The 26,771-nt window shown below is 40.0% G+C and overlaps 1 protein-coding gene across 2 annotated transcripts in view; it reads right to left on the bottom strand.

Moving 5' to 3' along the window:
• The window catches only part of chchd6a (coiled-coil-helix-coiled-coil-helix domain containing 6a), a 97,379-nt gene that overhangs the window by 70,322 nt on the left and 286 nt on the right, over positions 1-26,771 (bottom strand). The window contains exons 2-6 of one of the 2 annotated variants that reach the window (XM_035159782.1): positions 22,649-22,742; positions 21,208-21,346; positions 20,186-20,330; positions 2,273-2,296; positions 774-857 (exon numbers count right to left, since the gene is read on the bottom strand). In XM_035159782.1, coding sequence (XP_035015673.1) covers positions 774-857; positions 2,273-2,296; positions 20,186-20,330; positions 21,208-21,346; positions 22,649-22,742 — 486 coding nt within the window. The remainder of the gene's footprint in view (positions 1-773; positions 858-2,272; positions 2,297-20,185; positions 20,331-21,207; positions 21,347-22,648; positions 22,743-26,771) is intronic. The other variant, XM_035159783.1, reaches the window with a different exon arrangement.

Below are 26,771 nucleotides of genomic sequence, written 5' to 3'. Positions count from 1 at the left end.
GATAGATAGAAGATAGATGATAGATAATAGATAGAAGATAGATGATAGATAATAGATCATAGATAGAAGATAGATAATAGATGATAGATAGATGATAGATGATAGATGATAGATAATAGATGATAGATAATAGATGATAGATAGATAATAGATGATAGATGATAGATAGAAGATAGATAATAGATAATAGATCATAGATAGAAGATAGATGATAGATAATAGATGATAGATGATAGATAGATATAGATGATGGATAATAGATGATAGATAGAACATAGATGATAGATAATAGATGATAGGTAGAAGATAGATGATAGATAATAGATGATAGATAGAAGATAGAAGATAGATGATAGATCATAGATAGATGATAGATGATAGATAATAGATAATAGATAGATAATAGATCATAGATAGAAGATAGATGATAGATCATAGATAATAGATGATAGATAGATGATAGATAATAGATGATAGATAATAGATGATAGATAATAGATGATAGAAGATAGATGATAGATAATAGATCATAGATCATAGATCATAGATAGATGATAGATGATAGATAATAGATAATAGATAATAGATAGATAATAGATCATAGATCATAGATAGATGATAGATAATAGATGATAGATGATAGATAGATAATAGATGATAGATAATAGATGATAGATAGAAGATAGATGATAGATAATAGATGATAGATGATAGATAGAAGATAGATGATAGATGATAGATAATAGATAGAAGTGTTTGTGTAAATGTTGTACCCTCTTCTCCAGTTGCGCTAGCTGTTCCTTGTAGAAGGCATCCAGCGCTGTGAGCTGTGCATCTTTCTTCTGTAGCTTCTGAGCCTACAAGATAACACACACACACAAACACAAATGTCTGTGATCATCATTTAATATCATACAAAGGTGGCTCCACACCGGAGGGTAGGACCCCGACAAGGGGTCACAAGTTTGTTCTGTGAGAATTCAAGATTATTAATAGGATTGGAAGTATGAAATGTAGAATTGCAAAAAAATTATATTGTTGGTTTCAAATAATTTTTTTCCATGTGAAGTATTGTAGTATCCATTCACGTTTCGGAAAATCCTTATAAAAAGATTTTCAAATGTGGAACCAGGCCTAGTAGCAGCTACGCGATGAATCGTGACCATAAATAGAAGACATTTAATTCCCTCTAAAACTGAATATTCATTCAACACAATGAAAGCATTTTTTAAGTACTGATACTGCAAACACATTCTTGTACATGTTAGTATGTGACACAGAGACATCCAAGCATGTGGGCCAACACTCGTTAGCACACACTCACTCTGTCAAATATTTGACCATATAGGCTTAAAAGGCCTACCATGTGAAAGATAAAATAAAATTCCACGAAGAGCCTCAAATTACAGTTTCAATTTTACCTGCCCCTCTATTCAGCCACCCATTTATTCATCGATAGCAAACTATCCATTGTGTCCCTGCTTGTGCCAGCACAGAAAAATCAAGCCAGAACCCCAGCACACTACACATCATAGTATTTTTAGGTAGTTCAGTAGCACCGAAGATGGAATACATGCTCGTATGTTCACAAAAACATGCCCATGCACAAACAGGCTCATGAATGCACATGCAAACCCACAAAACCCTGACAGTGACAGAAGTAAATAAAAACAGGAGGGGGGTACACAACAGAGAGTGAAGTGAAACAGAGAAAACAAAAGCAAAACAAGGTTTGGAAAGAAAAGAAGAGACAAGCTGCTTTCAGAAATGTACTGAAATTGCATCGTACATTTTCTGAACTTTTCCTGCCTGCGCCAATGTAGAACGTCAGAATGTCTGCGTTTGAATATGTGACAGCTGCAAAACTGAAACTTTATTTTAAAATGAAACTTCTTGACTTTATTAGAGAGTCAGTTTTCTTAAGTTAGAATTTGTATTAAATAACCTCAATTAATGAAGTAGTAAGTTAGTAACTGGATTGCTGGTGTAGAGGATATTAGACTCTAGACATGCATGATGTTCAAAACGTTTTTTTAGGGAGGATGGAGGGGTTCAATATGATTTCTATTCAGTCAAGTCTCCAAAAACTAAAATTTAGAGTCTTTTTTCGGTTTCAACAGTCAAGAGTTTCAGTTTAATAGAAATCATTGAAAATTATTTCCACTTTTTTAAAGTGACTCTCAGCCAGTGCAAAGAGACAATGGGGAAATAAAAAACTGCACGGAAGAAATGGAGTGGAGAGAAGGAATTTGAAAATTGTGGCGAAACTTACCATCACCTCTATCTCATCTGGCGACTAGAGAGATTGGGAAATGGAAAGTAAAAAAAGGAAGGGCAGCGGGGGTAGAGAAACAAAGCGGAGTTAGGAAGGAAAGATCAAGAAAGAGGGAGAATGAAGCACAAACTGTCGGGAGATACAGCTTTAATAAAGCACAGTGTTTGGTTAAGGCACTTTAAAATCTTCCACATAAAATACTTGCAATTAGTCACAGATTCGAAACATATTAGGTTCTCTATCCATCCATCCATTATCTATCTTATCACTTGAGGGTTGTGGGGGGAGTTGAAATTGGGCGAGAGGTGGTGTACTCCCTGGTTGTTGCCAGCGTACCAGGCAAGGAAGCTGGAGTACCCAGAGAAACACGCGCAGACACAAGGAGAACAAGCAACTCTACACAGACAGACCCCGGCTGAAGTGCGATTCGAACAGGGAACCTTGCTCTGAGGTGACGGCACTAATCAACACACCATTGTGCCACCTTATTTTATTATTCAACCCCGAAAAACCTTCTTTCTGGACCTTTAAGGTGACCATAGTGAAGCTCCAGTCCTTAAGGTGAATGTGAAAATGGCCTTCTCGTTTCAAACTCAGCACATGCATCCTTCTTCTTCATGTGGCTATCAATCGACCCCTTGTGGTGTCACAAATCAAAGGTTGAGAAGCTGAAACTCTCCAACACCAGAAATGTATTAGGTTACTTCTGTGCCTCAGAAATACAGTGGGTATAAAACATAAAATTTGCTTGAATGAAGTAACATTTTCTGCAACATCACACTATGTGAAGTTACTGACACTTCACCTATACTTTACACTTCCCTTATGCAATGAAGTTGTGCCTTGTGAAACAGAACGACAGTTGGCCTCCAGCATTTTAGCTCCGTCAAATCATTCCCTAGGTTATAAACTAAAGTATAACCATGAGGCAAACTCAATGTAACTTTGAGTAAACAGTATGTGGTTCATAAAGTTCATTTTGACACCAGATGGGTATTAACACACTGGAAACCTGACATGTAGAAAGTTTGAATAATAACTGTAACGTATCTCTGTGATTGGCAGGCTGTCAGACAGTGACTGAACTAACCTAATGTACTAGATCGCATGCATCTGCTCCACCTGGCAAATTAATGCCAATCAATATTTTCGAAGCAGTCTCGTCCCCAGATCTGAATAACAGCACAGTGGCACTGAAAAGCAGCATCAGTGAAGAAAAAGCTGAGGTGAGGAGAGTCTACACGCACATACACAACCACTAACACAGGAAGGAAGATTCATCATAATTATCAGGGCTGCTGAACGCCAAATCAAATCAGAGCCGATCGTCTGTGTTTCATAAACAGACCTTAACCGAGGAGAGACGGAGAGCGAGGGGGCTCCTGGTTCTGATGTGAGAGATACATGCACCGTGAGCTGAAAAGCTGCAGCTGGTGCATGTTAATGCAGGTGGGAAGAGGAACTGTTCATGTGTTAATATTATGTCAGACAAGTATCTGTTTGGCAGGGATTAAGCAGAAACAGAATGGATTTAATTAAAAAAACACCGCTCTCCTTCCTATCTGTGTCTCTCTCCGTGTCGGCCCCGTTTTAATTTGCAGTCAGAGAAGAAACTGCAAGTGAATCAGATGACTCCTCTGGTGTCCCTCCAGGGACCTCGGAGTCTATGGTAGATAATAGCCAGCCAGGCGTGACTTTACACACAACACACCACACCACACCACACCACACCCACATCAAGGCACATTCAAAGGAACACATGCACACAGAGGATGGCTGAGGCTTCTATGGTTATGTTTGTTTCATCTGTCTCTCTTTTGGGATACCTGAGAGTGTCTGTCATTCATTTAGTCTTTATTGTCTATACTATCGAGTTTTATCTCTTATCACGTATACCTGCTTTAAAGCAACATTATCACTACATGAAACAAACACATTTTGGGGCTTCGGTTATAGCGGATATCAAGGCCAAGGCTCTGTCTTCCATTCACCATACACCATTTACAGTCCAACTATTTTCTTTTATCTCTAAAATCAAACATTTCTTCACATAAAACACAAACAGTGATACTTTTTGAAGGTGTTTTAGGTCCAGATGATGTTTTGGCTAATCTCCAATAACAGATATCTGCATGTGAATGAAGATAAATTAGAAAAGCCAATACATTTTGGTCAATGTGTTCCCCTAACCCTTTTTTTGCTCCCCAATTGCACGTTTTACCTGTGCTGGCCCCAAAATATTGTCCCTCCCCTACAGATTCTGCACATAAAGATGAAGAATCTGTTTATAGAGGTTAGCAAAGGTGAAATTAGTCAAACAAAAAATTCAACATACACAGTATATTTTCTCCAAAGATCTATCAATGTTACCTTTGCCAAGGTTACATTGTCATTACCATTGTCTGTTGGTCTGCTGAATTACTCAAAAACTACAAAACTCAATTCCATGAAATTTTGTGGAGCTGTGGACGTGACCCACATAAGATCTAAATTTCACAGCAAATTCTAATAAACAAGTGGATTCAGGATTTGTCTGAATTAACAACATGTGATCAAGGTCCCCTTGACAGCTTTTGGTGCTAAAACACAAGCAGCTGTGATGATCTATGCATGGAGGCTTCCCTTAAGTGTTAGCATTTAGCTCATCATGTCAAAGTATAACCTCACAGAACTGCTACCCCCTTCGCTTTTTTGATTTAATGAAGAAAACCAAACATTTGAAATTTTAAATATTGTTTCAACGCAAGAACTTTAACTTGAGGAGGATTAGTCCTCCATATTGGGTAAAAGTATGATTTAGATCAGTCAATATAGGATGTAGGACAAACGAATAACTGAGGAAGAGGATAAAATCTCATCAGGTAATCAATACCAGCTTTTGGACTTTTTCAATCTCCTTTCGCTAAAAAGTAAAAAGAAGTGATTGTCCTTTCCATCTACGCATGGTTCAACAGCAGCATTAGCTTAAGAATGGATAGACAGCAAAACTGTTTTGAAGATTTGGGAATGATAAAAAGTCATCTCAGGATTATCCCAATACCAAGTTAATCTTTAAACTGAGCGTCGAAGCTGTGCATTTGTTCATTCTGTAATGTCTGTTTTACTTCCTGTGTGTTATTTGAGTCGACATGGGCTCACTGGCCAAGTGCACCTGCTCACAAAAGGAATCCAATTTGCAGCGATGATTGACAACAAAACATTGAGTTAATTTAAATATTCTGGACATAAAAAAAACAATTCATGAATATAGCTTCAACAGAAATATCTAGATAACTATTGAGGATATATATGAGAATACTCATTTGCTCTGATCTCACAGGCAAACTTAAACTGATGTATGTGTTTAAGGAGAGATTTACAATGTTTCCCTCTGTTTAAACAAATACTGCTTGTCACATGAGACATCAATTTTATGCAGTTTGAAAAAATTGCTCTAAAAATATCCTAAAAATTATTAAAATGACAACAATAAATCGACCTCATCTGGTTGAGAGGGAGAAATCGAAAAAAGACTGTAAATTCAGGAAACCAGAGGGAAAACTAATTCTTAACAAATGTAAACAAGTGCAGAAAAACAACATCAGTTATTAATAAGGTGCATAGTTGAATATGGCAGCTGTTGGCTCAGGGCTAAATGGGAGATTGGCTTACAAACGTGTTACTGTATATCATTCCTGCCCGGGCACCTTCTGCATATAAAACTATACTCGGCACACAGCTTGAGGTGTGACGCATCTATCTAGAAACTACAGAGAGAGTAGAAAAAGTTTTAATGTGTGAGACAGAATAAACAAAATAGAGCAATTTTTGGGGGAAAAATGAGCTGGGAATGATAAGGAAAAAAGGAGAGACAAAATCAGAGCAAGAATGAGAGAGCAAGCAGGGTCTCTGTTGATGAAACATCTTACATCAAAAAAGAAATCTCGCAGAGACGTTTACACAGTTCCCATTGTCTGTGATCTGGTTTGCTTTGTTGACTGGAGCTTCTTTTTAGAAATAAGGAACAGCATGGCAAACAATCAAAAGTTCCCATCACAGTGCACGAGGCCAAACTTAGATGTGCACGCCAAATGGACTGAAGGGGTCTGAGCCAATGGAACAACCAAGACACCAACCAACAGAGACTGCCACCCGACGGCCCTGTCGTCAGGGTAAAATTCTTATGACAGCGGGAACTATTTAGAGCCAGACATACTGCATCCGACCCCCCAACATGATGCTGGTCATACCTGGATTTCTACCTCTAGAAATGAAAGGAGCTGTTTGAGATAGTGGAGTCAGGACACGCCTGTTATAACAATCACAAACATGTTAGAAATGTGTTTATGTTGCTGATGACATGACTCTGGGTTGAGGTTGAGCTGCATGAAAAATGTTGTCGCTTATTTGCCTGAAAAGATCAAACCCTTTGAACTTAACCTGTGACAGTCACACTCGCAACAACAATCATTTAAACAAGGATAGTGTGGAAAACACACACACACACACACACACACACACACACACACACACACACACACACACACACACACACACACACACACACACACACACACACACACACACACACACACACACACACACACACACACACACACACACACACACACACACACACACAGAATGAAACAGCGGAGAGGAGACACTGTGGTGGACACAGTGAACCAGGCCAAGTGATTACAACACAAGTTGACGACAGCTATGTTCGCGACTGTCTGTGCAATAAAAACTGAAATGTTTCACACAATCACAGAGTTGTGGTTAAGCTAAAAGAAAATTCATTAGTTATGGAAAAGCTTAAACAACAGCAATCTGTGAGTGATTATCTTAAGGTGCTTTCGGACATTCACTGAAGTCCCAACATTTTCCTGAAATTGTATTTAGGGGCTGCCAACTCTGATAAAATGTCTGAGTTTGCCCATTTGAGAATACACCAGGAAAATGTCTGGTAATTTCAGAGTAAGTGAATTTTTAACACTTTCATGTCTGAAAACAACTTTAGTTAGACAACTTATTTACTGTCAGAGACAAAACAACCTATTATTAGTTAAGCAGGACCACGATCAATTTCTGCTAATTCAAATGTTCTTGCTGTACTTTTTCCATCTTATCAATACATTAGGTTAAAATTAGGCTTTATAAATGCACTGATGACTCACTCACAGAATACGGAAATTATGTGAAATAAGTGTCGTACTGTTTAACTCCTACTTTGACCACTCTTTGTGTCATCCTTGTCCATCTTTGGCTGCAGCTGTCTACATGTCCCACTGCCAGTTGCACCATGGCGTTGACCAAACACCAAAACTGACATGTGGGTTTCGATCTGCTGCCAAGAGAGCTTGTTTAGATTTTCCACAAATTGTCTGTGTAGTGCTGAAGATACAGGGTTACAAGTCATCAAAGCTGTCCAATGAATGAGCTCCTTGAAAGCCGAGTTATCTTATCTACCCATGGATGCATTATTAGAATTGGACATTGAATTCCAACAATGAGCTGGATGAAAATGAAAATATCTTACATCAATAAAAAAACAATCAGTGTGGCCAGTAGGCGAGTTATGTAATTGGTATGTGGCTGCACATGTGGAACACTGGTAACACAGAAAATAAGTAAGAAAGGAAAGAAAAATAAGACTAGTTAACAAATTTGAAGAAAAAAAATCGCAAAGGCTGCAATATTATTTTGGTAGAGAACAATTGTGTCCATTGTGCCGAGTACATTAAACCGACAAGTACCAAGAGCTGCCATCTAAAGCCTAGTCACCTTTGTAGTCTCGTTAAATAAATATTTCATCAGATGGTTTTTTTATATATATATAAAAAAATGTAACAACTTTTTATTCAGGCAAAGTTCTTGTATGACTGCTTGTGTTAACACATCATTTGACAATTACAAATTTTTGCTTCTTTGTCAAAAAAAAAAATTATTAAAAAACCTTCTCACTGAGAAAATTATTTGAAAAATTACGGAATTGGTACGGAGACTCAGGTTTCATAACAGTCCTCAATCTTTTAAAAATAATTCCAGCTGAACCAAACCAAAAATACAAGTTCCAGACACTAAATTATCCCTCATTAGTTAAACGCCCTTAAATAGGAACATGTTTCTTTCACAGCCACGTCTTACTGTAGGTTTGGAGACTGTGCCGAAGGGAGAACAGATGGCGGCTGGCTGAGCCGATGGGGGGGGGTCTACTGGGTAGCGATATCAGCTGTGGAAGGCCAACTCCCTGATCCAGTGCAGCATGAACACATGAACAGAGCATCCGGGGGCAGCGCACCAATGTTAACAGTCCAATGGATGTTGAGAAAACCACATGGGCAGGGAATACTAGTGTTTGGGCTCACAAGTATCTCTGGGACAGACGCGTATAAATATAAACGCATCTTACTCTTCCCCCGTGGGCAGCGTGTGCGCTGTGTTGCCATCTGATAGCAGCAGCAGTCTGTTCTCCCCCTCTCTTTATTTACTCTGCTGCGTTTATTTAACACATAGCTCCCAGCGAGGAAATAAATTAGCACTCAATAATAATCTGACTGATAATTACAGCTAGGCAGCAATACAGAGGGAGGAGTGGTACTCCTCCGTTTATAGTTTTACTCCTTTTACTCTGATTGCTTCATCTTTCACGTGATACTCAATCTTTAATATTTCCATCTGTTGTTATGACGTCAATCATCCTGACTAATGTTCTCAAATGGGGGTCCGTGGCACACTGCCAGGGGGTCCATGAAAAGTCTATTAAATCTATTAAAATGATCCCGATATATGGGTATTCTCTGCGGACTTGATAAAAATATTGTATAAAATGTTTCTTATCTTTCGTAGACATTTCTGGATCCCCAGATCTGTTCAGTTGCTTTTGTGTTATCTTGCTTACAAACAAATATAACAACCAACAAACAAACAAACCGTCTCAGACTTATGCAGAAGACTAATAGGAATGTCTTAACTTCTTTATTACGTATCAACGTCTCAGTTAAGATTTTGTGTGGTTAAACCTGAATTGCTTATCCAAAAGTGCCATACCTGAAGCATGAGTCACTGCAATCAGAACTTATTTTTGTGACTCACTCAACTAAATCTGTGTTGCATGAAAGAAAAAGTTAAGAAGTCTGGACTTGATTACAATAAATCTTTTCACAGCTGACAGTTTGACTTGTTCCTGTATAAAAGGTTCAGGTGTTGATAATAACATGAACATCAGCTTAAGTGTCTCAGTGAGAAAAGAGTGGGACACCGAGCCAACATGAACAACACCGGGACCCTGAAAATTTAACAGCTAAATGCAATTCAGCCGTCATTCATTTCCTTTACACCTGTGTTTTTCCTACTGTGACATGTCAAGATGTCTGCCATGACAAAATCCAGCTGCAATTTGATATTGAGTAAGCTCATGAATCTTTGATGTTAACTCCCCAAAATAAAATGCTCCCTCATTTGTAGCAATATCTGTTTTTCTGCCAGCAGACGTGCTGCTGGGACTTTGAATTGAACATGTCAAGAAGCTTAAACTCTGTAACTGGAATCAAACCCTGCTGAAAATCTACTTGTCGGCTGCCGTGACTGAATTTCATTATCAGCCCAGAGTTGGTGTTAGTTCGGAGGCGGCTTGCAGTGGACTGTGAGTGAAGATGATCTTTCTCTGTGAGAGTTAAGGACCGAAGGAACAGACGGAGGTGTTGAGAATATTGATTTTGCAATAATAAAATGTATGTCCTAGTCCGTTAGGGAACATTGTGGCACCTCTCATCTTCCCAGGCTGTATTACAGTATTACAGCGCAGAAGCTACATTTAGCATGATGACACAGTGTACCTGCCCCTTGACTGCTTCAGTGACCTATAACGTTCTCATGTCTAATGTGAAAATGTGTCTTTTTGTCATTGCGGACCACTCGAAGGGTGCTGAATTTGCAGCTGCATTGTTGTTGATAAACGTTGACAGAAGTCATCTACTCCGACTCCATTCTTCTCTCAGTCCTGTTTCTAAGGGTGCCGAGATTAACTGGATTTGTCCGACCCGTGTACATGGCTCGCCTCACCTGACTATCTGACGGAGCACAGGGAAGCAGGCTTTTGAGCAGCCTAATAGCTTTACATGCAGAACCATGTCAGTTCCTGCAGATTACAATTACTGATACAACCGCAGGCTTATCTGTGCTGCAGCCTCCTCTCCGTGGTCTCATCTATACCCATTCCTTCACTCACCTCTTTCCCCCTATTTCCTTCAATGCTACTCCTGCTGTCTCTCCAGCACCCTCATTTCCCAGCATTCCCTCTCTCCTGTTCACCCCCCCGTTTTATTACATCGTCTCTTCAACCCTGATTTTTGCTTCTCTCCCCTTTACAATCACTTCCTCCTAGTTTTTTTTTACCCAAACACTGGAACAAGTGAGAGCTCATATTTCTCAGTAAAATGTACACAAATTAAAGCGTGCGTGTTCAGCATCTGCACAGTAACACTCTGTAAATTGCTCCAACAATGTAAATCCATTTGAATTCAAGACAACATCTGTGTGCTGAGCAAAGCAACTCATTTAACCTGTTCTTCACTCATCTAAAACAGCATAATAGCAGTGTGTTACCATATGTCGGAATAAATAAGCAGTCAGAGGCGTACATGATAAAACATCAAGCAATTCAACAGCTCATACGTACTGCTATAATGAAGCATGTCCCCATCTGCCTCGGTCTGTTTCACTCTAATGTGTGTGTGCGTGTGTGAATGCAGCTGATACTCTCACACACTGAGCAAAAATCTGAATGAGTGTGTGAGAGAGACACAACATTGTCGCGCCCCCAGCAGAGAATCTCTGGCTGATTACAGGGATTTAGGTATAAACAGGAGAGGCAGGTTTGTCCAATCAGAGCCAACATCTGGCTCATTCCGGCAGCACTTGTCTGACAAACAGATACAGACAAGAGGGATCCCAGCCATATTTGGATCCACTGCCGCCTCAGAAAAACTAGGAGTTAAACGCGAGAAATTAAGCACAATCTATATTCGTAAAGTAGAGGTGGCAGTGTTAGGGGAGAATTCCTGAGATATGAGGCATATACTGCAAATGTTTTTATAATGGTGTACTGTAGCAATAGATTTTAGCAGAAAGCAACCACAAACAACGGTGAAAAGATGCACAGGTGCATAACACAGGAAGAATCATGTTTAAACCCACACATACTAAATTACATCAGTAGTTCCCAAAATGGGAGCCTTGGGGATTGGTTGTGACATTAGACCCCGCCTTGTGCAGCAGCAGCATCACCGGTGAAGAAAAAACACTGAAACCTAACATGAAATTAGAAGAGGCCGAGACTCAGCCATAATGATGAAGAAAGTAGACCAATTAGTGAATAGGTTACACTCGGCAAGTACTTTTACTTTTAATACCTGAAATATATTTAAAATCCAGCATAGTTACTCTCACTCAGGTGATACTTTTACTTAGTACATGTTTCTCTATTTATTTATATTATTTTCTTAAGTGAAATGCTTGAGTACTTCCTCCGCCACTGCAGAATTGGAAGTCAACTATAGGGCTCATTTGAGTTGGAGGTCTTATTCCCTGCAGAATCCCCTGAGGCAGACATGAATGTGGTGGAGGACCACGAAGGTCCAACCCTGTGTCACTTCAAGCTGTTGTATCCCTCCTCAGTAATGCCCAAAGCTGAAGGGCTTGGAGCAAAGCATTAGTTAGAATAGAGCAATTGTAAAAAAAAAAAAAAAGATAATTGCAAATGTTCACACCAGTGTGTTGCTCTCAAAGAACCTCCTTCCATCTGCACATCACAGTGCAGTCACATCCTTTACTTTACAGCTCAAAAAATCCTATTCAAATGTGTAGTACCTCTTTAAAAACTATGACCAGTACCAACATACTGAGACCACCTCAAAAACCCATGTAAAGGCTTTATCGGATCAAACACAGTACTGACCTACACTGAAAAACTCTGTCTGTAGTATTTCCTGCATATAAAAGTATCATGATTGATTGGAAGACTTTAATTAATTATGGTTGTGAATCTAAGTTCTGACTCCATTTGAGTGTTGTATCTTTAAATGGTTTTAAAAAACAAACTTTTTAGAGCAGGATGAGCAATACGGGAGAATAGTTAATGGGAAATCTGAATCAGAATGAATTTAGTGTAAAACCTATTCTCCAGCAGTATCAGTGATGGGAGAGATGGCAAGTGATTGTATGAGAGAGACAAAGTGTAGAGTAGATTGACATTGGGGAACCTGTGGAATAACATTTTTCACTAGTCTCCAAATAAGAGAACTTCAGATTTAACATAATGGTGTGTATGATGGGCGCAGAGACAAAGAGGCAGACGATTATTAGAGCGCAAGACAGAGAGAGAAGCGTCCACATTAATGTGATGTCAGTGCAACATGGATTAGCCTTTTGGTGCCATCTAGAGTCAATTGAAAGAACTGCGTAATCGAGCATTTTCAACAGATCTCACTAGTAAAACCCACAAATTTAACTACTTCATACAACTTTACCTGATGTATACAGAACTAAATCCCTCTGTACAACTACCACCCTTGCAAATTGACAGCTAACCTAATCTTTTGCTTTATACAGTCCCAGATAACCCCTGTAAATTATATACCACCAGCCTGTGCGCCTGCGAATAGTGTATTTTGTGGAAGGTTTACATACATTTTAAAATAACAGTGGGAACTACTGAGGGAGCTGAAATTCAACACCTTAAAAACGTCACCTCAAAAATCTCAATGTCTGGGGTGTAGCTGTCAGAGAGACATGACATTTAAAGAGGGGGGAAAAAATCCAGTCTGCTTCTAAAGAAACACACTTCATCTCAAAGGTTGGTTTGCTGCCAGGAGCATTATGTGTTGTTTTAGGAATTAATGATATATTTTAAGAAATTAAAGCAGCAGTAAGTGAGGTTTCCTGGTTTTTCAGTTCCTAGTGTTGAAGACAGATGCATATCGGTCAATGTGTTCCGTGTCTTTGTCTCTCCACACCGACTGTTAACCTGCAGCCAACCAAAGCCTGCTCAAACGGGATTGGTCAAATTTAAATCTTGTTTCTTGCCTACAGATTCTGCAAATTTTACAAACATAATCTGACAATATAAATTAGGAGTTTGGTCATTTGGTTGGACATTGATATTCAGTGTACAGATTTTGTGTTTATTTAGTAGAGTAGTGTTGATTTAATCTACAAAAACGTTAAATATGACGCACTTTTTAAATTGCTCTAATCATATATAAAAAAAATCAGCACACATTAACTTTAACCAACTTACATTATTTCCTGGTAGGATGCAGCTGACTCACCCGTGATTCACAGCCATGTTCAAAGACTGAGGAAAGCACGGACAGCATTTGTATGAGCTGAAGCTCCGTCAGACGAAGTTAAAGGGCAGCCAATAAAATAGGCTTCCCTAATTGTTCTGTGAGCACATAGAGAGAGAGGGAAATTTACCATATGCTAATATGACTTATAACCTTTTTTTGCATTCAACAGACGCCAAGAGGCAATTAATACATTATAAAAAGAAAACTCCCTTTTAGCCCTTTAGTTCGACTTGCTTCCTTTCTTTCCATTCTCCCGTTCTCCCTCTTTCATTCTGAAATTAATCTGCGGAAGATTTGCCTTTAACAAAGACTATTCACAGAGCACGACACGGTGGATGAGGACCTTGGCTGACAGATGAAGAAAGGGCCAGAGGAATGGCGGGATCACGCAGTTCACTCTGGAGAGGACAAAAGACAGGATGAAATGGGTGAGGGAGCGAAGGCGAACACGTCAGAGGGGACTAAATGGAAGATGCCACACATCATTGTCTGGCTCTGTCCTGACTTGTGACTCAGTGCTGAGCCCACGCAAACAGGACAGGAAGCACTATAGTAACCTGTAGCTCGGTCTCCTCACACCTTTGTTCCACATTCAAGGCTAAACCCTCCTCATCACTCTACAGTGACTCTTTACACAGTTATCAGCCACACATTTACATTCACTCTCCCCCTCTTCCTCTTTACTAGAATTCTGCAGGTCATCCTCCGTCACATTGCAGCCTCTATCTCATCATCGCCACTTAGGTCGAGTTTTTATTTTCTATCAAAACTGTGCAAAATGTTTAGTCCATTTGCAACTTTCTTTTTCGTCATACTCTCCCCCTTTTCACTCCTATGTAATTCCAAAGCTTCAAAGCAGCATCACGAATAGTCTCTCCTCCCCTCTCCACTTTCCACTGTGGCTCTTCTCTTCCACCTCCTCCTGATCCTCCAGGAAATTGTCAAATCACTTGTGGAGGCTTTTTTTCTTTTTCAGACTTTTCATTCATCCCCTCCTCTTCAGCTCAGTTCTACAGGAAACTGGTGTCATCGTCTCTTTCACTCCCATTCATTCCCGGCTCCTCTTCATTTCTCACCCTAACCCTTCACAAAATGTTCAGTCACTTCTTTTTCACCCTCGCATCCTTCTTGCTCCCAATTACTTAGTCAATTCTTAATCAGCTGCCACCTCTTATTTCTAATTTTCTCATATGTTCAGTCATACCGATCCTTTCTCTCCTGGCAATATTGCATCACTGTCATCTCTTTAAACTTTTCCCTCACAGGGTGTGAAATTAACATGGGCCTGCTGCCAAACGTCGATTGGTTCTGACCATGGCAGCTCGCTAACTTTGGCAAGATACCAGCAGCCATGCTAGCAGGTACTCTAATTTGGGGACACTGCTGTGAAAATCCATTTGAATCGTTGGAATAACATTTTGAAAACACCTGTACTGCCTAACACCAGCACTGTGAGTTTTTATAATGTGTTATTCCACTAAGTAGCTTTGGAAAATGTAAGTGATAATAAGCCCTATTTATGATATGAATTTATAAACAACAAGTAATACATTCTGTAGTCAATGTTGTGATCAGTTCTACATGTTTAATTGACTCGTATTCATGCTGGCATTTAAAAGCTACACTAAAAATTATATTTATATATAGAGAATTTTAGAAACATGAGTTAATGTTTCTATGAAGGATGTGAAATTAGTTGCTGTTGTATGAACCTACATTAAATTGTCACCCAGCTTTGTTGTACATATAAAAACATAAGGGGGGAACAAAGGCACTTAAAGGCACAAGTTCATGATTTAAAACATTTAAAAAAACAAGTAATGATTAAGGTAATAATGGGACTATAATAATAACATGGGACTAGTACATTATTGGAAATGTATGACCAGTCATTTTTGGAGCTCAACAGAATCAGTGCTGGATTAAAAGTCAGGATCTGTCACTCGAGATTTTAAACTTTCTCCCTTTCACAAGATTAGGATACCTGGACTAACGAGTACTGATCCGATACCAGTGCATTTGAAAAAATAACCACTTATACATTGTATTTCAAGCTGTATGCTCCTGACCCTGTATGAAAGTGATTTCTATCAGTGGTCTATGGCCTTGCTCATGTTTTTCAAATACTTTACTAGACTGCTAGTGTTCTAACTGGCAACCATAATGCCATCCCTTTACTTGTGGGGATTCTCTAGGATTTTGCGTTTTGGAGCATTGAATAAAGAAGGAAATTGCAGGAAAAGAAAATTCCAGTTTTATCTGGGTGGAGCTAATATACTTTAGAGACATGGTTTTGAACCAGTACACAGATTTGTGCACTTGCCGATGCCCAACCTGGCATTTGTAGCAATAAAGGAGGCATTTTCTGATATCGTTATCGGAACATCTCTGTCAGGCTCTGCTGCATCAGTGACTGTTCTTTTAAATAGTTGTCACATCTGAGTCCATTATGAACTTGCAAGGCCACAATCTCTGCATTGCCTCTTTCAGATGATTCAAAAGGAGGTAGCTACACTAACAATGCAGTGATATTCGAAAACTGCAAACGGCAATATTGTCGAGATGAATTCTATATATCTGACGTAAAAAAAGAAAGCAAGACCACACATTCCCTTTTCAATGTATTGATACTTTGCTTTAAACCACATAAAGCAGGCAGGACACGAAAACACACACACGTGGTGGTGTCTGTATCTTTACATCTGTGTAATAACTAGTAACAACTGCTAAAAAAACCACAGCCCTTTAGCTTGCTTGACATGTGCAGAGAGCTGCAGCTGATGAGTGATCAAACTCACTGATTCCACAACAGGGCAAAAGGAAGATCTCATTTGAGTTGAGACTCTGAGCGAATCTGCCGTGCATATATGTATTCAAAGCACAAGAAACAGTAATTACAAGGAGCCCTCGGCATCAGGAAGTTGCTCGACTGGTCATTCTGCGCACGATGTCCCACCACCATCTTTCTAATAGGAGTGGGAGTGTGTTGGAGTGGAGATAAGGCAGGTGTTACAGCGTGTCTCGACATGGGGGAGGTAGGTGGAAGAGAAGGCGAAGCTGGGGGGGGGGGATGTCACGTGAAACAGGCATCCGCTGGTGTGTAAAACAACCCCCTCCCCGTGACTACACCTCTAACGCCACACCAGTCCTATCTCCAGCTCCAGGAAACTCTCGGGGTGCTATTTACCGCTTGCGCAGCACTGATAATACTGTCTCCAGGGCAGGGCAGAAGAGAGTGATGGGCCGGGATACAAAAAGAGAGAAAAAACAGACGGAGATAGAGGGCCGGAGGAAGGAGAGAAGAGACGACGATGAAGAGCAAGGAAATGAGGCAGAGAGGAAGTAAAGAGAGGAGGAAGAAAATGAGCAGGAAGAAGAGGAGGAGGCAGAGGGAGCAACACCATGCAAATTACAAATGCATTTCCAAAGACCCAATTTGTGTCTGTGCGAAATGCTCCAACATGTGATTTAACCAGAGAAAACTGCAGCAGGCTGAAACATAAATTGACCCTCTACACAAACTCATGTCCTAAAATGTATCTGCTGTTACACAGATTTATCTTTTAACTCACAGCATGTAAACTCTTAAGTCTTCAGTCTAACGCTCTGGGATGAAAACTGACCACAAACTACGTCACGCAGACTGTATATAAAAATGGACGTAGAGTCTGGGTCAAGAAAGTGAAGCCAATAAAGAAGTTCCTAAAAACCTGTATCCTCTCAAATGACCAGCAGAGGGCAATGTCATTGTTTGGAAAAAAACGTTTATGAGAAATGACTAATTCTCACTTATATTATATGCCAGTTAACGTGTTAATGTTTTCAATCTCTAGTTTCAAGTCTTCTTCAATACAACATGATGTTCATTTTAAAAATGATGGTCTCATTTATCGTCAAATAAAAGATAAAAGACGCTATGGATAGGAGCGTGGGTAAAGCGTGATTGACAGCTTGTTCCGTTCAATGGGTGTAAGTCACAGGCGTAGGTGGCCGTGCAATGGTTTCCAAAAAATCAAGATAGCGCTGGTCGACATGCCAAACTCGAGACCTCAAAACAGCATTTCAAAAACCAATGGGTTGACACATGGTACAACATCATCACATGCAGCCTGACTACTGCATGTTGAAGTGGTGAGAGGATTTTTCACATTATCCACCAGGTTAACTTACGGACAGATCTGAGAGACCATATGGCTGTGAATGACAGTCAAGGGCAAATGGTTAGGGAATTTATTTTAACTTCTATAATAGTCTCTTTTCAGTAAGAAAACAGGAAATACAAGGTTTATTTTATGTTAGAGTCTTTGTTAACAGGTGAGGCAAGAAAAAAAAGAAGCTGTTTTGAGAGTTGTGTAGTATTGCAAAAACAATTTGCCACTGCCATAAATTTATTTGTCTTACAGAGAAAGACAAACAGACGAACAAATGCCAGACTATTCATCTTTTGCCACTTGGGACCTTTCTTTAGAAAATGTCATATACTGTATGTCAGTGGTGTCACACTCATTCTCATGCTGACAGGGACTCTATAGGGATAAGAGACATGTTCTTTGCCAACAAGGAGGCAACAGGAAGACAAAGGACTAACACATCACCATTTGAAGATCAGCATATTCATGGAGGAAAATGATGAACAGGTAAAATGTGTTGTCAGCAACGTCCAGTGTCTCATTAGGTGAGTTTGAAAGTAAAGACAGACATGCTGTTCAACTTCATATGCAACTTCTATAGGAGCTGAAATTACAGATTTTGTACAGTATGGAGAGATTTCAAGTTAACTGCACATAGTGTTTATTGACAGCTTCATACCTACGGTTTATCCTGATGAATCAGAGTAATAGGCTTATCTAAATGTTCATGTCCAAATATCCAATAATCATAAAAAAAAAATCTTCATACAAAGGTATTGTCCAGTTCTCAGTAAAAGGACATTAGAAAAGAAACATGGCCTAATTTTCATATTTTCAAACAGCATATCTCCAGACTAGTGGGAAAATATCACGTTTTAGTACAGCACACAAACTATATAAAACATCATTTAAAGCACCATCAATCAATCTAATTTTATTTGTTTAGCCCATATTCACAAATCACAATGTCTCACAGGTGGGGCATCCTCTGTCCTTAACCCTTACCTCCTTAACAAGAGTACGGAAAAACTACCAAAAAAAAACTAATAACAGGGGAAAAAACATTGAAATCTCAGAGAGCCACATGTGAGGGATCCCTCTCCCAGGACGGACAGAAGTGTAATAGCCGCGTGTATCTGAACACATCAACAAAATAATAGTATTTTTACAACATTGATTAGAAGAAACAGTTTGTGACATAAAGTGTGTCAATGTTTTAAGTATTTATACATAAGACAATGTCTGATAGAGATGAAGGGAGCAGCAATGACAAATGAATGGAGGAGTTACTGTCACCAATGGTAGAGTATGTGAGTAGGCCTACTGTTTATCTTGTTATAATCCACAATCAGCTGCCACCACAATCAGATGCCTCCACAATCCACCATCCGGAATGTGTGCTGTTTTGGTTTAGTCCATATTTAATCGCTTTACACTGAGCAAATACAAATTCTCAAACAAATGTGGAGCTTATTCATTATTAAGAAATGACTCACCAGACCATTAATTGTAGAACAAACTCTCTTAAGCAAGAGCTGAACTATTTTCATTCCATAGAAATACTGGACATTCGATATCAAGTAACCAGTTCCATAAGTGAGCTGCACATATCTTACAGTGGGCCTCACATGGTCCCATCCCATTTCCTTCACTATGGCTGACTGGTGCATATTTGTGCATACCCAGAAAATAAGACAAGAGGATTACAGGGGTTGAAAGACACACATTATATGTTGTGTGGCTGCATGGCCAATTGGCCAGTGTGTTCTGTTGTCACAGTTACACACTTAGATTATGCCCCTGACAGCTGTGCCAACTTAAAGAAGGCTGTATGAATGTGTGTGAATTGGTGAAAGTGACTTGTACTGTAAAGAGGTAGTGGTAGTGTAAAGTGGTCTGTAACAATGTAACAGCGCTACATAAATACAGTCCTTTTACCATTAGTGATGGCACACTGGAAATTCTCCCTCCACCCGTGACAACACCGGTGTTACCAATTACACCGGACATTTTACAACAAAAGACGTGTGTGCTCAGTATCTGCAGAGCTCCGCTTTGATCTTTCACTTTAGATTACGCTGCAGGCAGCCTCACCCTTGTGCAGTGTTTTTAGCCGACATGTCCTCTTATATCGACATCGAAGCCGCGTTCACGCTCGTACGCACACACTGCACAGAAGCTTTGTATGCTAGCAGATGTAGCATTAGCATCACTACATCCTCGAGCATCCCTATATCTGGTAGTGGACTTTTAGGCTTAAAACACGGTGTAAATGATGCCGTTTCGGGTCAAATTTGAATGTCGGGGCTTCCTGATACTTGGATGACACCACAGGAGCAGTATGGAGGCATGTTATGTTTTTTTGCTGCTGTTTTATCACGTCTGAAGAAGAAGTCACCGTGGCCGCAACACTGTTTACCCCTGAGACTGTGTGTGTGTGTGTGTACCAGTTGTTTGGCCTTCTCAGCTTCCTGTCGTGTGTGTTGTCTTTCCCGGGTCATGGCTTTAGTCATCTCCTGCCTCGCTGCCTCTCTCTCTTTCTGTGCCTTCTTGGCCAGCTCCTCCTTATGTATCGTCTGCTTTTTCTCAAACCTGAAACACACGTACAATAATTGAATCAAGTAAAACACAATATAATCCTGGCATTTGTTGCTTTACAAAGTCCTCAGATTATGGTCAAATGCTTTGGGCTTATATATCCACAAGGGGGCAGCATATACCAATATTCAGGCTGGTCAAAGCCATCGAGAATCTAAAATGAGCTCAGAAGATTAGGATCTCCACAGAGGGATCAAAGTAACTGCAAGTTTCAACCCTAATATTTAATGTTTTCAACAACTTTGAAATGTTTGCAATCCTAAACACAAGACTTTCATATTTTCTGGTCTAACCTCCATCTTTCCAATGTGCCTCTCTGATTTTTTAACATTAACAGGTATCCAACCCAAAACAACTAACTCTTTATTGTAAACTTTAACTGACAACTTTAGTCCCTATTAAGCTAAAAACTACTGTTCCATCAACCCATCCATCATCTATACCACGGGGAGCCAATGGAGCCAATCCCAGCTGACATTAGGCGAGAGGTGTGTTACACACCGGACTGGTCTCCAGCGTATCACAGGACCAACCTACAGAGACAAACAACCATTCACACTCACATTCACACCTACGCTCAATTTAGCGCTTATGCTAATGTAACCCAAGTCATCATGTCTTTGGACTGTGAGAGGAAGCCGGAGGATCTGGAGAGAACTGACATGGGAAGAACTTGCAAACATGAAGCATGCGGCCGTACAACAGTGCTGTGCACAGTTCTGATGTCAGTGCTTCATTCAATTACTTCACCAGAAAATGTACAAAGGCAGGAGCAGGAGAAAGAGACATTGTAAGCCACTATCAGCAAATGGAATTTTAACACGTATAACATATTAACAGATATAAGTCAATGTTTGTCATTCAAACCCACCTCCTCTGGTCGTCTTTAGTTTCTGGTTTGCTAGTGTTGGACGGGGTGCTGGGCGGGGGGTTGGGCGGGGTGCTGGGTTGGGCGCGGCGCTGTGAGCTCTGCGGAGGTTGGGGGCTTGAGCTGGCACTGCCAGAGGCACCTGCACAAATACAGAAAGGGTATCAAGTGTAAAACACTTTTTACAGAAGACAAGCTATCATTTCAGATATAATTCAGTTTCCTTCCCGAAAATTACATTTAAAAATGTGGGGGACTAAGACTATTGGAATAAAGACAGTACTGGTGTAATAACAATTACACAACCGATGTCGTTGTTGTTTTACTGCTGCTGGACTAGCGAGTTTCTCAAGTCTATTTATAGTGTCTCTGCAGTTCAGCAGAAGTAAAAGTCTTAGACAACCCAGATTATCCTTGTGACAGCTGCCATAATGAGCTCAAAGAGACTGATGGATATAACTATCAGAGACAATGATCCTCTTCAGAGCCAGACAGAAGAGTGTGACAGTAAGTGCCTGAGAGACAAAAGATAAATAAGAGATTTACATTAAATTTAGCCTTATATTTGGATTAACATCAGCCCTGGTCCTCAAAGAGTTCATTTTTTATATATTCATATCATTGTTTCCAAGAGCTTGTTTTGGAAAAAAAGAGTTAGGGTGCTCTTATAACCATGGTAATCTGATAAACGGGTCAATACAGTAATTACTAGATTTCTATTGATTAACTGTTCCATGTTTACTGATTATCATTATTATTATTGTCTTGTCTTTCAATGTTCATGCCTCCAATTTGTACTGCAGTTCCTTTTATATCCACCGTGACAACAAAAGACATTACACATGTACGACTGTGTAAGTGCTGCACTTCAGTTTGAGTCAACTGACCTTGATGTGTCTAAAATCTGTGCTGGCATTCACCTGTCACGTCTTAATCTGTAATTATTCTGCAACACGTTTAATTACTAAAAACACTTTTTGAATTTCTTTTGCAGGACACACAATGAGTGCAAGTACAATCACTGTAAGTACCTGTGTTGACAGTATGTAAAGAGCACACCACAAAGTTTGCATGTCCTCCTCATGTCTGTGAGGGTGTTCCCTGGGTTAGTCTGCCTTTCTCTTACTGTCCACACGTGCAGCTTACATTTATTAACAAACCCAGGTGTGAATGTAGTGGTGGAACATGATTGTTTGTCTCTATATGTTGGCTCTGCCATACGCTGTTTGTTTTTTTTCTCAAAAGTGTTGACATGAGCAGGACCGTGTTCATTAGTAAATGTAGGATGTAAGTTGTTATAATTCAGTCAACTGACAATTCACACAGGCATTTGTTTACATGTGCATTTCATGCTCCAGAGATGCAACCTGCCAGATCAGCTCTAATAAAAGAGGAATACAATGCAGCCAGATAATGGACACCCTGGCCAAAAGGTGAATGGTACCTGTGTCTTTCTGAGCGCTTGAGTTTGCTGATGGTGTGCGTCCTGGAGCAATGTTGGCTACTCCCCTCATCCTCTGTAGAACATCTTCTGACAGCTAAATAGAGGGGATACAGGGCAAATTAGAAAATGACAAGGATGGGTGGGCTAGAGATACAGAATCAACACAGAACTGCACAGAAATTAAACGCTTTTTTCTTCCTCATTTTGTTTTCATCACATAACAATGGGAGGCCTCCCTTTCAAACAACCAAATAAAAGTTTACTAGACTATGAAGCATATCATGCACATCATGTGGTGTCATCTTTATTCAAATGAAAATCATTCTTTCATCTTTTTAATCCTTTGGCTTGAGGAAAAACACATGAAACGGCCAAGTATCCCCCAAAAACCCAGGATCATTGCAGCTGTACTTCGTTTGTGTGTGTGTGTGTGTGTGTGTGTGTGTGTGTGTGTGTGTGTGTGTGTGTGTGTGTGTGTGTGTGTGTGTGTGTGTGTGTGTGCCTGCGTGCGTACATGTCTCCAAGGAAATGGTTAAACTTAGCTACACCAAAAACCACTGGAGTCACTGACTCACTGTTTCTATGACTCATAGCATGTGAATGTTCAGGCAGTGCTGCCAAATCATTATCTGTAAGCCTCTTTGTTTTTGCTTTTTACATTTTAACAAACAAGTTCACAATCACTGTGATGCATTGAAGTAACACAACTATTAACATTAAACTTATGTGGTTTATCATTTGCAATCCAATGGTTGTTATACTTTGACAAGCTTGCATTTGGATGACTATATAAAGCTAGGTCTAAAGGTGAATTCAAATCCTCCTTGAAATTTGGCAATTTGATCCAAAAAGTCCTCAGAGAGGAGGAATGCTACAGATTCAATCGCAACACAGACATTCACACATTCTCTGTGGGTACTTGAATACAAGTGGAATAAAAAGAGATCAAATATAAACCACACGGTGATATCTTAAAGGGATAGTTCACGGAAAAATGAAAATTCACTCATTATCTACTCACCACTATGGCGATGGAGGGGTGGATGAAGTGTTTGAGTCCACAAAACAATTCTGGAGTCTCAAGGGTAAACAGTGTTGCAGCCAAGGCGAATTCTTCCTCAGACGTGATAAAACAGAAAAAAACATAACATGCCTCCATCCTGCTTGTGTGGTGTCATCCAAGTATCCAGAAGCCCCGACATTCATATTCCACTTGAAACTGCGTCATTTACACCGTGTTTTAAGCCTAAATGTCCACTACATTTATAGCGATGCTAGCGGACGTAGCGATACGAACGCGCACCTCGTGCGTGCCCTTGGGCTAGAGTGCGTACAGTTTTCTGGTGTGTCCGTGAGAACGTGACCCCTAACCCTCTGAGGACAGTGATCACCAACCTTTTCGAGCCCAAGATCACTTTTTAATTCCAAACGTAAACCGAGATCTACCACCCTGATATCTTCCAAGAAACCCACTTAGGAGAGTCATGTTGATGCAATTTCTGTTAAAGGCTGAATGTACGATCATAAATATACACAAAGAAAGGCAGTTGTGCAACTTTATCTATTCAATGCACTAAATTCACATTTATATCAATTCATATTTACAGCATCTGTTCAGTGCACAATATTTAGCTTCAGTTCAACAATATGTTCTGCAGAGGAGCTGCTCCTGCAGCACAATGTTTTTACATATAGGCTTTGCCTTGAATATGGTCATAAATATGACCTTTTCCTTGTATGAAAGAAGTCCCTTGTACTCAAATAAACACCAGTACTATACAGTATGAAGATGTGCATCTTCCGCTCCTGCAAATATTTCACAATAAAAAAAACTTTTCAAACAAAAGAATGGATTCCGTCAACAGAAACGCTGGTGTGCTTTTATTTTGAAATGCACACAGAAAGTGGTTTTAACATTTTAAAATGCACGTTTATAAACATTAAAACTCAGGTGAAATATAATTTTCTCTGTTTATTATTCTGTGAAACACAACGTTTATCTTTCTATGACACAAACGTATTTACAACACTTCCCGTGCTCGTTTCAAAGTAAAAGCACTCCAGCGTTTCACTTTCTGAATCCATTCATTTGATCTCACGGGGCTTTGATTGTTATTGACAGACCTGAAGATGCTCGTCTTCAGACTGTAGAGTCCTGGTGTTTAGTTTAGTACATGAATCGACTTGTTTCGAAGGCAAAGCAGGAGATAAACCTGCAGCTCCGCCGCCGGTAAATGACACGCTGCCGTGTGAACAACAGACAACCGACATACAGCTGATCTGCGGCGCGACGCAGACAGTGAGTCCAGAGATCGACAGTGAAGACTGCGAGATCGACCGCTAGATCGCGATCGACGGGTTGGCGACCACTGCTCTGAGGAGGATATCAGTGGACATTCAGGCTTAAAACATGGTGTAAATGTTGCCGTTTGGAGTAGAATATGAATGTCTGGGCTTCTGGATACTTGGATGACACCAAACGAGCAGTAGGGAGGCATTTTATGTTTTTTTTCCTGTTGTTTTTTTACGTCTGAAGAAGGAGTCACCAGTTACTTCATGGATCTCTGATTTGGCTGCAACACTGTTCATCCCTGGGACTCCAGAAGTGTTTTGTGGACTCAATCACTTCACCCACCCCTCCATCGCCATAGTGGTGAGTAGATAATGAGTGCAATTTCATTTTTCAGTGAACTATCCCTTTAACTGATGTTAGATGGGGTCAGGAGAGTGCTCCACATGTAAACACATCCAAAAGGCTGTGAGGGTCAAGGTGTACTGAATACTGATATATTTGTAAATAATAATAATAAATGTAAAATAACTAAAGATATCTGTATACATCAATAGTCTTTGCATTCTGTCAAGGTACCTATTTTAAAACTGTTTACATTTATGTTATAGTGCTATTGAAAATTCAACTAAATCTGTGTCTTGACATCATACAAATGCACTGGGGTATGTGCCCATAGGCTAGGGCTGTAACTATTAGCCAATTAATCGATAATTAAATTAACAGATAATTAACCTGCAATTGTTTTACTGACTAACTAGTCATATTTTCTTGCTGTTCTCAGCTTCTTAAATGAGGGGTTTAATGTTTTTCTTCTTCATACTTCATATTAAACTGAATATCAATGGAGTTTGGACTGTTGAACATAAAATGTGACATTTGATGACCTCACTTGATCAGTGGACAAACATGTAACTCTTTCCCATCATGTAATAGACATAATAATTCAAACAATTACTTTAAAAAACTGTTGATTAATTAGGTGATGATGAAAATAATGATTAGTTGCAGCCCTAGTGATCTCAATCGAACTCTATTGTAATTTGATTAAATGTGCACACAAGCCATAATCCTAACTCAACTGGACAAAATAGATATTTTTTAAAGTCCCCACGATTAACTATATTTAAAAGGTTTCAGTATTGAGCAGTGTTATATTTGTGGCTTCATACAAGGTTATATCATCGAGTCATTGGTTGGTCATGACTTGCAGTGGGCGAAATTCCCACAAATCCAACAGCACTGGAAGGCAGCGCTGTCAGGAGGCTCACAACATCAAACCTCATGCGAAAAAATGAAAACGTAAAAGCACCGAGTTTCTCTCCGCTACGCCCATGAGGCATACGATTATCTCTGTGTTGACTTTGCATCACATCCACAGTGCAGCCGACATGTTCACCTCAAGCACCGGCGAAGGTTAACACTTGATTCACCAAGGTGCGACCTGGACGCCCTGGTGTTAGCAAACCAGGACAGGACCTGGTGCGCTGTGGAAATGTGGGACTTCCACTGGTCCTGGTCCTGCTAGGTGGTTAATAACCACGCCGAATTTACCAGAGCACGTTGAATGTTGCTAAAAGACACTAATCACATGCCAGATGGGTTCCTGAGCCGACGAGCAAGGCACACTGCTACCCTGTAGCGTATTAGGGCTGAGGTCTGGTGCAGGGAATAAGAGGTATGTTGAAATAGCCCCAGGTCGATCAACCTGTCACTGCCTCTCTCCTCACATCCTCCTCCTCCTCCTCCTCCAGCTTTAACCGGCGCCACGCTCCCTGTCATCCGGAGGGAACCGTGGGCCACCGGGTCAGCTGTACCGGCCACACGCTAACA

The sequence above is a fragment of the Hippoglossus stenolepis genome, chromosome 6, assembly GCF_022539355.2.
Source record: "Hippoglossus stenolepis isolate QCI-W04-F060 chromosome 6, HSTE1.2, whole genome shotgun sequence".
Classification (NCBI taxonomy): domain Eukaryota; kingdom Metazoa; phylum Chordata; class Actinopteri; order Pleuronectiformes; family Pleuronectidae; genus Hippoglossus; species Hippoglossus stenolepis.
The sequence above is the reverse complement of the archived record's forward strand: the minus strand, read 5'-3'. Positions and strand labels throughout refer to the sequence as shown.